At 12.9% G+C, this 12,591-nt stretch overlaps 1 protein-coding gene across 1 annotated transcript, besides 30 other annotated features; it reads left to right on the top strand. All coding sequences in view use genetic code 6, as the record gives it.

Moving 5' to 3' along the window:
* Positions 1–274: 274 nt before the first annotated feature.
* Positions 275–316: a microsatellite.
* Positions 317–546: 230 nt separating this feature from the next.
* Positions 547–650: a microsatellite.
* Positions 551–625: a microsatellite.
* Positions 557–625: a microsatellite.
* Positions 651–882: 232 nt separating the features above from the next.
* Positions 883–923: a microsatellite.
* Positions 924–3,182: 2,259 nt separating this feature from the next.
* Positions 3,183–3,221: a microsatellite.
* Positions 3,184–3,221: a microsatellite.
* A 358-nt stretch (positions 3,222–3,579) lies between these two features.
* Positions 3,580–4,047, top strand: IMG5_162380 (hypothetical protein; the record flags this gene model as incomplete). Its single annotated transcript, XM_004030323.1, has 4 exons — positions 3,580–3,616; positions 3,657–3,766; positions 3,821–3,847; positions 4,024–4,047. The coding sequence occupies 4 exons, from the start codon at positions 3,580–3,582 to the stop codon at positions 4,045–4,047; spliced, it is 198 nt and encodes a 65-aa protein (XP_004030371.1).
* Positions 3,937–3,974: a microsatellite.
* A 320-nt stretch (positions 4,048–4,367) lies between the features above and the next one.
* Positions 4,368–4,417: a microsatellite.
* Positions 4,418–5,722: 1,305 nt separating this feature from the next.
* Positions 5,723–5,778: a microsatellite.
* A 393-nt stretch (positions 5,779–6,171) lies between these two features.
* Positions 6,172–6,246: a microsatellite.
* A 1,244-nt stretch (positions 6,247–7,490) lies between these two features.
* Positions 7,491–7,580: a microsatellite.
* A 522-nt stretch (positions 7,581–8,102) lies between these two features.
* Positions 8,103–8,163: a microsatellite.
* Positions 8,164–8,297: 134 nt separating this feature from the next.
* Positions 8,298–8,345: a microsatellite.
* Positions 8,346–9,505: 1,160 nt separating this feature from the next.
* Positions 9,506–9,602: a microsatellite.
* A 725-nt stretch (positions 9,603–10,327) lies between these two features.
* Positions 10,328–10,361: a microsatellite.
* A 202-nt stretch (positions 10,362–10,563) lies between these two features.
* Positions 10,564–10,601: a microsatellite.
* An 11-nt stretch (positions 10,602–10,612) lies between these two features.
* Positions 10,613–10,646: a microsatellite.
* A 169-nt stretch (positions 10,647–10,815) lies between these two features.
* Positions 10,816–10,858: a microsatellite.
* Positions 10,848–10,896: a microsatellite.
* Positions 10,848–10,906: a microsatellite.
* A 143-nt stretch (positions 10,907–11,049) lies between these two features.
* Positions 11,050–11,095: a microsatellite.
* Positions 11,050–11,125: a microsatellite.
* Positions 11,126–11,173: 48 nt separating this feature from the next.
* Positions 11,174–11,219: a microsatellite.
* Positions 11,176–11,209: a microsatellite.
* Positions 11,177–11,305: a microsatellite.
* Positions 11,180–11,212: a microsatellite.
* Positions 11,266–11,302: a microsatellite.
* Positions 11,306–12,207: 902 nt separating the features above from the next.
* Positions 12,208–12,261: a microsatellite.
* Positions 12,262–12,295: 34 nt separating this feature from the next.
* Positions 12,296–12,357: a microsatellite.
* Positions 12,358–12,591: the final 234 nt, after the last annotated feature.

Here is a 12,591-nt window from a genome sequence, read left to right as displayed (position 1 = left end):
GTTATGTTTTTTTAAATTGTATTTGGTTTTTTGATTTTTATTTACTTATAAATATAATTAAAACATTATATGTATTTTATTTATAAAAATATGATGTAAATTTTTATAGAAAAAATAAGAAATTTAAAATAAAATATTCTAGAATTAAATAGATTTTATATATTAAAATTTATCTAAATATATAAATATTTTTATTTATTTTTAAATAAAAAAAATTAATATTTAATATAATAATATTAAAGACAAATATAATTTATTTTAGATAAATATATATATATATATATAAATATAAAAAATATATTATAATTATGAAAAACATAAATATTTTTTATATATTATTTTTAGATTTATTATAAATTGTTTGAAGTTTTTTATAATAAAATTATTATATAATATATATTTATTTATAACACCAATTATTATTAAAATAGTTGGTAAACTAAATATAAATATATTTTGATAATAATAAAAAAAATAAACATTATATTAAGATATCATTATCTATTTAAAAATGTATATCAAAAAATAAATATCTATTAATTAAAAATAAATATAATATATATAATTATATATATATATATAAATATATATTTATATTAATTTATATTTATATTATATTTATATAAAATATAATTATATTAATAAATTATTATTTAAATTTATATTAATCTTTTATTTTTTAATTAATTTTTCTTCTTATTATTTTTATTTAATATTAAATAATACAATAATTATTAATAAATTAGATTTATTAATATTTTTTTATATTAAAATATTCGTTTATTTTTATTTTTTATTAATACTTTTTAATTATATATTTTAATTTTTACACATGATTATAATAATTTTTTAATTTTTCTTGTATATCTTTTTTTTACTTTTTTTTTTTAAATTATTTATTTATATTTTTTTAAATTATTTTTATGTAATAATTAATTATTTTTTTATTTTATTTAAATTTAAATAAAATATTTAAACTTCTTTAGTTTTTTCAATAAATTATATATTTTTCTTAATTTTACATTTTTTTTAATATATTTATAAATTACATTATTGTATTTATTACAATGTAATTTTTTTATAATTAAAACTATATATGAAAAAAAGTTATATATTAAATTTAAATAAAAAAAATAGATAAATATTCATAATTACATAATATAAGATTCTAATACATTATTATCTCATAAAAAAAAAATATTATGTTAAAAATTATTTTTAATACATAGAAACTAACTAAACATATTTAAAATAAAATTAATAAAAATTATGGAAAAATATTATATTAAAAATGCAATTAAGACCTTTGTTATAAAAAAAATAAAAAATAAGGCTTTTAAAATAAAACTTGGTAGAATCAATATTTTTTAGATTCACAGAATATTTTCTTTAAGTTAAATATTTTTTATCTTTTATGTTTAATTATTTATAATTTTTTTTTTTTTTAAATAAAAATTGTTTTCTATTTTTTTAAATCAATAAATTTATTATTTTATTATTTTAAGTTTAAATGATACAAAAATAATTTTCTATTATTATCTACACATAAACTTAATAAATAAGAAATATTTAAAAATAAAAATTAAATATATGAATTTCTATAAATAGGATCTTACAAATCTTTTTATATCCAAAAAAATATTTTATGTTTTTTTTTGTAATTAATAAATAAATAATATTTATTTAGATTCAACTTTTCATATAATATATAATTTTATTTATTAATTTTTATATATAAAATATAAATTATACATATATATTTATTTTTTATTTCATATATACATTTGTCTTACAAAAATAATAATAAAATAAAAAATTAAATAAAATATATATTATCATTTAAATAAATTATAATAAAAAAATAAAAAAATATGAATATATAAATTTTATACTAATACTCTTGTTAAATAATTTAAAGACTAGAACAAATTTTTAAAATAATATCGACAATAGTATGTAAAATTGCTTAAAGTACACCCATAAAAGAATATTTTTTTGGTTTTTTCGCCGAGTTTTTGTTTTTTTTATCCAGTGTATTTTTAAAACTAAATAAAAACATAGATTTTGCATTTGCCATTTATTTAAGAGGTATAGCCACATTTATTGGATCTTTTATAATTTCCTAAACACACAAAATAGACTTGACATATAAAAATAATTTATTTTTAATTTCAGTTAGCAGAGGTATAATAATGAGTTTTCTAAATTTATATATTGTATATTCAATACAATACCTACCTTTAAATATAGTATTTATAATAAAAAATATAGGTCCGATTTGGGTATTTGTGATTAATTTTTTAGTTTTTAAATAAAGAATTAGACGAAAAGATATATTGTTAATGTTTTTAAGTTTATTAGGTATAATTATGGTCACAAGCCCTTAATTTTTTATCGATTTAATTACTTTTAACAAAATTTAAAATAATAATAATAGCAGTGGTGATTTTTTGAGTTTTTTTCAAATTATAATTGCTTTAGGACTCTTTCTAATAAATGGAATATGGGCTTATGGTGTTTTACTTATAAAATATGCTCCCAGTCTAAATTCAGTATAAATAAATTTCTCTATGGGATTTTTATTAGTAGTTTTTAGTGTACTTTTAATGATTTTAAATTTTAAAAATATAACTTTTCCAAATCTTTATCTATATATGTTAGCTTTTATATTATGTGGTTTTCCTGCCTACGTTAGTTCTCTAATTTTTATTCATGGAACTGTAGTTGCGAAAGATAAACCAAGATATTCTTTAACTATTTATTGTTCGGTTTTTTATTCGTATATCTTTAATATTTTTTATTATTAAAAATATCCAGATTTAGTTGAGATTATGGGCTTGGCTACTACTTTTTTTGGACTTTATAATCTTATTGTTAAAAAATGAAAGCATTTATTTATATTTTATTTTTTCAATTAGGAATTAATTTATATTTTTATAAGTTGAATGTTTTTTATATATAAATATTATAAGAATTTTTTTTTTTTTTTTTTGTAGAAAATTTATATGTATTTAATATAAAATATTTTTTTATTGTTGAAATATTTTATTAATTAAATTATCGTATGAGATAATATTTTAATTAAATTTAAAAAATAAAAATATTATTTAAAATGCCACAAAATATACTTAACAAAACAATAAATAAATATTTATTTATTAATAAATAAAAAACTTAACAAAAAAAAATATTTTTCATAAATAAAAAAATGTTTTCTAAATCTCCAAAATTAACTTCTTTTACAATAAAAGAAATAACAAAATCAGAAAAAAGTATATTTAATTTAAATATTATGAATGTAAATATTAATCTGTTTATTTGTTTTTTAAAAGTTAAGAAAAAATAATTATTTTAAGAGGAATAATAATAAAGTCCTTATAGTAAAAATTAAAATATATTCTTAACAAAGCCTTCATCTAAATTTACTTAAATAAAAACTTATGATATTTTTACAAGACAAACGAAGTATAAAAAATAAATAATATTTACTAAAAAAAAATATCTAAAATTAGTAATAAATTTTCTTATATTTATAATGCAGGAGGAATACCTTGTAAATTAAATTATAATAATACAAAAATGGAAATAAAATGGAATAAAGAAATAGATTTGAATAGTAAAAAAAATATTTAAATTAATTCTAATATATTTTTAAGTGATATCTTTTGATTCTTTATTAATAACGTGTTTCGAAGGTCTTTCTGAAGATAAACATCCTTATAATTTCATAGCCTATAATTGCGTAGATTAATTACTTAAATAAAATGTATTATTTAAATTTTTAAATAGAAATATTTAAATTATATGTATTTTAATTTAGAACGCAGAGGAAAAAATTAAGCCTATTGTAATTAAATTAATTTGGCCTTTAAAAAATGCATTAAATCATCAAAATTAATAAAATATTGAAAATTCATTAAATGTTTTAATGTAAATTATAATATATATATATATATATATATATATATATATATTATTGTTAATTTAATATTTATATTTTTTTATTTATTTTTTATTTTTAAGGAGATTATCAGATATGGTAAATGAATAGTTAAATGATTATCTAAAGCATTTACTTTAGGTCCTTATTAAATAAATGAAAAAAAAGTATTATTTATTATTTTAATATTTTTAATTATTTTTATTCTATAAATTTAGAAAATTTGAAGATAAAATATAAATAGTTCTTAGAAAATTAGAATAAAATGGCGTATTTTTTTTTTTTTTTAAATTAATTTAAATTATTTTAATAAGGGATAAAGGGCTTTATAAATTTTAAAATCATCTATACCAATTTATATGAGTATATGATATATTATATTCAATAAAATTAAATAATTAATAAATATAAATAATTGTATATGTAAATATATATATATATATATATATATATATATATATATATATATATTTATATTTTATTTTTCTTTTCACATTTTATTTTTATTTATTTTAATTAAAAAACTCATAACAAATTAAATATATATTTTATTTAAAAAATAAAATTAATATAATATAATTATTTACTAATTATTTTGTTTAAAATAAGAAAATCAATTATATTGTATTTTTTTTTAGCAAAAAAATACTTTAATAGTAATTTAAAATTAATATTTTTAACATTATATAATTAATTAAATTAAATATATTAAAATTGATATTAGAAAATTTTAAAATAATAGATATAATTATTCTTTATTACCTTTATTTTAATAATTGATATATATATTTTTATTTATATTTATTTTATTATGAATTTTTAATTTTTTATAGTTTTCTTAACTAAAAAAAAATATCATAAAATTAGGCTTTTTTTAAAAATAAAATTGACAAAATTATAATTTTAACAATATAATGTTTAAAAAATAAATAAAATATTATTTTTTTAAAATTAAAAAATGTTATACATGTATATTTATATATATATTTTAACTAAGACATTTTTAAAAAAAAGTATAAAAAGCCATTTTTTTTAGAAAAATATAAATGTCAATCAAAAATATTATCATATATCATTTAAAATATTTTCAAAAATAAAATTATTCTTATTAGAGTTATTTTAATTATATTAATAAAAATAAAACTAACTATTATTTGAATTATCTAGCTAATTAAAGTAGTTTTCGCAGTTAAAATTTATATTAAAATAATCTTCTTAAGGGTTACTAACTATTTGATTTTATTCTATATTATCATAGTTTTTTTAGTTTATTAAATAATCAGTATTATCTTGATTATAGCTTTCAAAATTTTAATTATCTTTTTTAATTGATTTATTTGAGTTTATTCTATGCGATTCACTTAAAGTATATTTAGTCTCTTCTAAATCTTTACAAGCTAAATTTTTATTTATATATATATATATATTTATAATTATTTTAATAATCTTTATTTTACTATTATTACATAATTAAAAACATTTAGCGGTTTCTATTTTTGATTTTTTAGAATTTTTTCCTTTATTATTTTTAATTTAATCATAAAATAAATGCTTTTTGTTTGGAGTTTGATATAATAGCTGATTATTAGTAATATTTTTATAAGTCATATTTTTTAAACTTTATAAAAATCTTTTTCGTCGTTCTAGGTTGTCTAATTCTGTAATAAAACCATATTTTATTTACTAGATTTCTGTATTTATTTGGAGCTTTCTCGGATAATTTCTTTTTATAATAAATGGTATATATTTATTATTAACATTATTTTCTGAATTCATTATTTATTTATTTTTCTATTTTTTTTTATTTTTTTAATTTATTGTTTATTTTATTTACTTTTTAATAAAAACTTTTTTTAAAAAAATAATTAAATTAATACGCATTAAAGCGAATTCATTTATTAATCTTATTTTTAATTACTATTTTTTGTTGTGGATTAAATTAATTAATTATTACTTAAATTTAAACTGATTATATATAAAATATTTATTTAATTTTTTTAAAAAATGTGTCCATAAAATAAAAAAGTAAAATGCATAAATGAATGCATAAAATAATAAAAGTAAAAAAAATATCATTATAATATATGATAATAAATAAAAATAAATATTCGCAAAATATCTTTAAAAAAATAAATTTACTAAAAGTAAGATTATCTATTTTTATAATATTCTAAAATTTTATTTTATTTTTAATTTAAGATTTATTTTTGAAATATTACATAAAAATTTTTATATAAATAATAATTATTTAAAAAATAAATTATTAACTATTCTATTTAAAATATAATATAATTAATATTTTTTTATATAAATAAATACTATTGGTATTAAATTTATATTAATGTTTAATATTAATAATTAGTAATAAATTAATAGTTATATTTTTATTTTTAATAATAAAATTTATTCTATTAAATATCTAAATTAAATACTAGTTTATCAATTTAATAATACTTAAAAAAATAAGTATATATATAATTAAAGTTATTTATAAAATTTAAGAATATAAATAATTAAAATTATTAATTAAAATAAAATAAAAAATCTGTTAAAAATAATAACAATACATATTTTTGAAAATAGAAATATATAAAAATATATACATATTTAAATAAAAAATAATGCAAAATGATTATTTTTAGCATCCAGAATTAAAAAAGTTTTAAATCATATAAAAATTAGGCAAAGGTTCATTTAGTTCTGTATATTTAATAAAACGTCATTAAGATAATACTGAATATGCTTTAAAAAAGATAAAAATGTCAAACTTATCACTTAAAGAGTAATAAAATGCCCTAAACGAAATCCGTTTTTTAGCTTCAATATAAAATCCAAATATAATATCATATAAATAAGCTATATTTGATGATAAAATAAATTAATTATGTATAATTATGGAATATGCACCTGGGGGCGATTTATCTAAAAAAATTCGTTCGACGCAAAAAAAAGGAGAATTTATTTCAGAAAAATTTATATGGAATTGCATTATATAATTAACAAATGGATTAAAAGCTTTACATAATTTAAATATAGCACATAGAGATTTAAAATCGGCGAATATTTTCTTAGATAAAGAAGAGAGAAAGTTAATGATTGGAGACTTAAATGTATCAAAATAAATTTAAGATAAAAATGGGTTTTTAAAAACTTAGACAGGAACTCCTTATTATGCAAGTCCAGAAGTTTGGAAATAAATCCCTTATAATTTAAAAAGCGATATTTGGAGTCTAGGATGTATAGTTTATGAGTTATGTACACTTAAACCACCGTTTAAAGGCAAAAATATGGATGAATTATTTAATAAAATTACTAAAGAAGATTACAAAAAAATACCAGAAAGTTATAGTGAAGAATTAGCTGTTTTTATAAATAGTTTATTAAAAAAAAATCCAGAAAAAAGGCCTACATGTGAAGATATTTTAAATTCATAAATTATTTAGAAAAAAATAAAAGATTTAGAAATATTAAAATAAATGGAAAATTAAGTTATATAAAAAAATAATAATTAAAAATAATTGAGAGGAAGAAAATTAATTAATATAAAAAGTAATAATAAAGATAATAAAGATAATAATAATAATAATAATAATGATAATAATAATAATAATAATAATAATAATAATAATAATAATAATAAGCATTTATTACTAAAAACAATAAAAATTTAAAATAATTTATTTTAACTTAAAAATTTACTACCTTCTTCACAATATTCTTAATAGAAATGTTGTATTTCTTTTGAAAATGAAAAAAAAAATATAAGCAGTGATTTAGGAAATAAAAGTGATATTATTTATAAAAATAATATAAAAAAATTTTATGGAAGTAATAATTAAAATTATCAATAATTATTATTACAAAAATTTTAATAAAATAAAAGTAAAAATATCGTTAATTTATTTAAAAATAAAATTAATTAGATAAAATAAAATAGTGTAAATAAAATAATACCTAATTTAACTAATTAAAAATAAATAAAAACTGATAAAAGTTTTATTAGCATTAATCTAAGAAATAAAAACAATAGAAGTGTTTCAGGCGAAAATACTAAAAATGTAAATGTAATAAAAATAAAAAACGTTAATAATCTTATAAAACTTAAATAAAAAAAAAATCAAATTTATGAAATACTAAATAAATATAAATAAAATTACTTAAAATAATAATATTATTGATTTTAAATTGTATAAAAATATTATATTTAAAATTTTTTAATAATACAAAATTAAAAAAACTATTTATATTTAATAATAAATTTTTATTTATATTTTTAGAAAAACATAAAATAATATATTTTAAATTCTTTTTTTAAAAAGATTTTATATTTATAAAAGAAATTTCAAAAATAATTATGTATATATATAAATATACATATATATATTAATATATATATAAATATATAAATTTTCACATCAATAAAATTTTTTTAAAATTTTAAAAAGTAATTATATTTTCTTTATTAATATCAAATCTAGAAAAAGTTTAACTATGGTATATGAAATCTTGATTTGATCCATATTATCTCATAATATTATCAAAATCAATATTTCTGCGTATTATTTATCTTTACAAATTTTCCTAAATAAATTTTCATATGAAACTTTCTTATTGAGCAAATCCCTTTTTAAATTGTTGAAAATAACTTCATTATTTAAGTGTAATTTGAATAATCTTGTTAGCTAATTATTGGTTTCTTAGTCTAATTTATTCAAATTTAGATTCCTTTTTTTTAATTGATTAATATTTTTTTACTAATAATTTATTAAAGAGCAAAAATCATCAAACGTAAGTCTCCCTTTTAGTGTTCTTGGTCCTTAGAATCTAAGAAAATAAAAATGCAATCTGCATATTCTAACAGAGGTATTAGAAAATATTCTTTTAATGTGTTTGTGAAGTCATAAGGGTTAATATCTTCTTTATTTTAAGGATTAAATAAAGAAAAAAGTAAATTTATGTCAAAGTTAGAATTTTAAAATAAAATGTTTTGTAACATAATAATTTCTTTTTCAATTTTACAATTTTCTTAAAGTATAATAAAAAATTAATCTTCAAAACTATTTTTATCTTTTAATTAATTAATTAATTAATTATATATATATATATTTAAATACCTATCATAAGTTTTTATCTTTAATTAGTAATGCTATCATTTGTACTATTATTTTATTAATTATTATTTAGTTATTAATTTTTATTAAAATTTTTCTTTAATAAAATCCTATTTGAATCGCTCCCATAACAAAACATTTCAAATTAATATAAATCGATTGAAATATAATTCGTTTTTGCAATTCTTTTAAATAAAACACTTACTTAAAATTGAGTTATTACTTAACTATATTTTTACAAAGCTTATTCTAATTCAGTAGGACTTATTTTACCGTTTTAGGAATCGTCAATTTCTTTGAAATATTAAGAAACTTTATTACCTTTATTTACTAAATTAATTCTTAAGTTATTTATTAAACTTTCACTTTCATTCATACTTTTCATTAAATCTTAAAATAATTCTAATGTATATGAGCTAGGATTCTATTATAAAATATAATATAAATAAATTTTTATATGTATATATATATATATATATATATATATATATATATATATATATATTTATATATATATTTATATATATATTTATATATCTACTTATATATATTTTTCAGATGTTATTTTTTAATTAATATTAGTATTTAAATAAGGCAACAATAATGTTTGAAAAGATGTGTAACTATTATTATTTTTATATACAAATAAAAAACAGAAATTTATTAATAAATTTTTACTCTATTAAAGTATCTTTGCTATTATAATCAATAACTCTTTTATAAATTTGTTCAATTTAGTTTTATTTAAAAGATAAACCTAGTGTATCTTATAATTAAGAAAATTCATAAATAGAGACTTTCTAAGAATTATTTTTATCAAAATATTTAAAAAAAGTAGGGATATTGAAGTCATTTTATTCAATTAATTTATTTTTTTTTAATTCTATTTCTGATTCGATTTTTGATATTTCTAAAATATTCATAAAAAAACTATAGTTACTCATTTCATTTTATTAGTTTTTATTTTCAACTTCATTTTCTTTATTCTCCGATTCTCTTAGGTATAATTAATATTTCTTATATGTTCCATGTCCTGGAATAGTCAAATTATCATCATAAAAATAATTCTAGTCTCTTTATATATCATTCTTTAATATATAAAGCCTTGTTTTGTTGATTGAATCATCAGTATATATACTCGGATAATCTTAATGCTATTAATATTATACATATTCAGGTTAATAAAAAGTATTTTCTATTTAAATAGGATATTGTTATGATATTATAGGTATATTGCTTTCATATAATTATGTATGGTTAGGAGAACCATATACTATTTATTTATTGTTTATATTTTTGTTTTTATTTTTTACTTTGTTTTATTGGGGATAAGTATGATTATTAAAATGTGGATTTTTATTAGTTTATTACAGGAATAGAATATGATGAAATTTAATTTTGTTATAATTATGGTCTTTATTAATAATTAGTATTATAATTAGGGGTTAAACCTATATTTTCTTAAATGTTTATATTTTATTATTATGGTTAGGATTAAGTATAATACATTCTAATATTTTATTTTTTTTAAATATTTTATTTTTTATTAAGAAAATAAAACTTATTTAATTATTTTTATTTATTTATTATTTTTAATAAAAAAATTAAATTTTAGTTAATAATATATTATTATTATATATTTTTTAAATATAAAAAATAATTTTTTTGATTCTTCAAAAAAAATTCATTATAAAAATAAGTGAAGATAACATAAATAAATATTAATGAATTTTCTATGTTTTTAAAAATACTAATTCTAATATAAAAAAAATATATATATAGAAAAATAATAATAAAAAAACAATAAATTATATATTTAAAAATAAAAATCTATATAATTAAAAACATAATAATTTGTAAAATTATATATAAAAAAATAAATTTTAGATGTGATACTTACAAATGAAATATTTAAATAATAAAAAAAATATTATACTAAGAATTTTTTCAAAATAAAATAAATACATAAAAAAAATTAAAAAGCTTAAAAAATTTATCTAAAATAAAATTAAATAAAAATAAGATAATAAAATAAAATAAAATATTTATAAAAAAATATAATAAATAAATTATTAAAAGTATAATATGTAATGTAAAAAAAATTTAATTATTTATATATATATATATATATTATTTTTTTTATATATTTTTTTTTTATTTTATATTTTCAATATTTATAAATTTTTATTATATCTTATTTTAAAATATATTAAATTTATATCTATTTTTTATATATATTTTTTTAATATTTATTCATATAAAGAACAAATTTTTTTTTATATATACATAATAAGATTTAATCATTTTTTTTATTTAAAATAAATATATAAAAAAGATTTTATAAATATATTAATTTTAATGATAATTACTTCGTATTATTTTTTATATTTAGATATAATTTTTTTTTTTTTCCTATAAATTTTAAACATTAATGAATAATTATAATAATTATTTTTTCATTTTTTTATTTAATATTAAAAAATATTATTTATTTTTATTCTTTAATTCTGTATTTTCTTTCTAATTATTATAAATAAAAAAAATAATTATAAAGATACATCAGATACATAATTTTTTATATATAAGCAAATAAGAGTATTAAATAACCAAAATCGATATAAATGTTCAAATCTTTTTGGATATCTTTATTGACGACAAAAAAAATCCATTAATAAAATTAAGATTTAATTAAATTATTTTCATTTTATAATTTAATAAAAACACACACGATTTATTTTTTTATATATAATAATTTTTTATATTGAATATATCTTTTAATATATCTAAATAAATTAAATTATTTTTTGAATACAATATTTTAAATTAATATTCTCTGCCTGATTTATATATTTAAATTAAATTAAATAAATACTTAAAAAGCTTAATCTAAAATAATAAATACTAAATTATTAAACAGAATGCTTTATATTTATATTTGACTTTTAAATTTTTTAAAAACAATAAAATTTGTGATTTTTATTTATTTAATTCGGAAACAAAGAAAATAAAAATATTGTTTTTAAAAATATATTCAAAGTATATATTATAATATTTAATTTTAATTATTTGATTAATTTGAGTAATTTTAATTTATATTTAATAATAGAATATTTTTTTATTTATAAAATATAAAAAAAAAATTAATTTATAATTAATAATTAATTTTATATATATATATAAAAAAAATTATTTTTTATGTGTATAAAAAAATAGAATATATTAATATGTTTGTGTAACTTTTAATTATAAAATTATAATAGAAAAATATTTTTATATAATATTATATAAAGATATTTTTATTATAAAGCATAAATAAATTTATAATTTTGTCAATATTAATTACATTTATATTATAAATATATAGAATATTAAAATAATATTTCATATTATCATTTATTTATATTTTTATTTATTAATAAAAATCTAAAATTAAAATATTTTTAAATCTATAAAAATCTTTTTAAATTAAAAAAAAATATGTAAATTAAATTCAATATATTATTATAAAAAAAATTTAATTTCATATTATTAAATATTTAA

This window comes from Ichthyophthirius multifiliis (genome assembly GCF_000220395.1).
Source record: "Ichthyophthirius multifiliis unplaced genomic scaffold scaff_1120509251220, whole genome shotgun sequence".
NCBI lineage: Eukaryota > Ciliophora > Oligohymenophorea > Hymenostomatida > Ichthyophthirius > Ichthyophthirius multifiliis.
The sequence above is the reverse complement of the archived record's forward strand: the minus strand, read 5'-3'. Positions and strand labels throughout refer to the sequence as shown.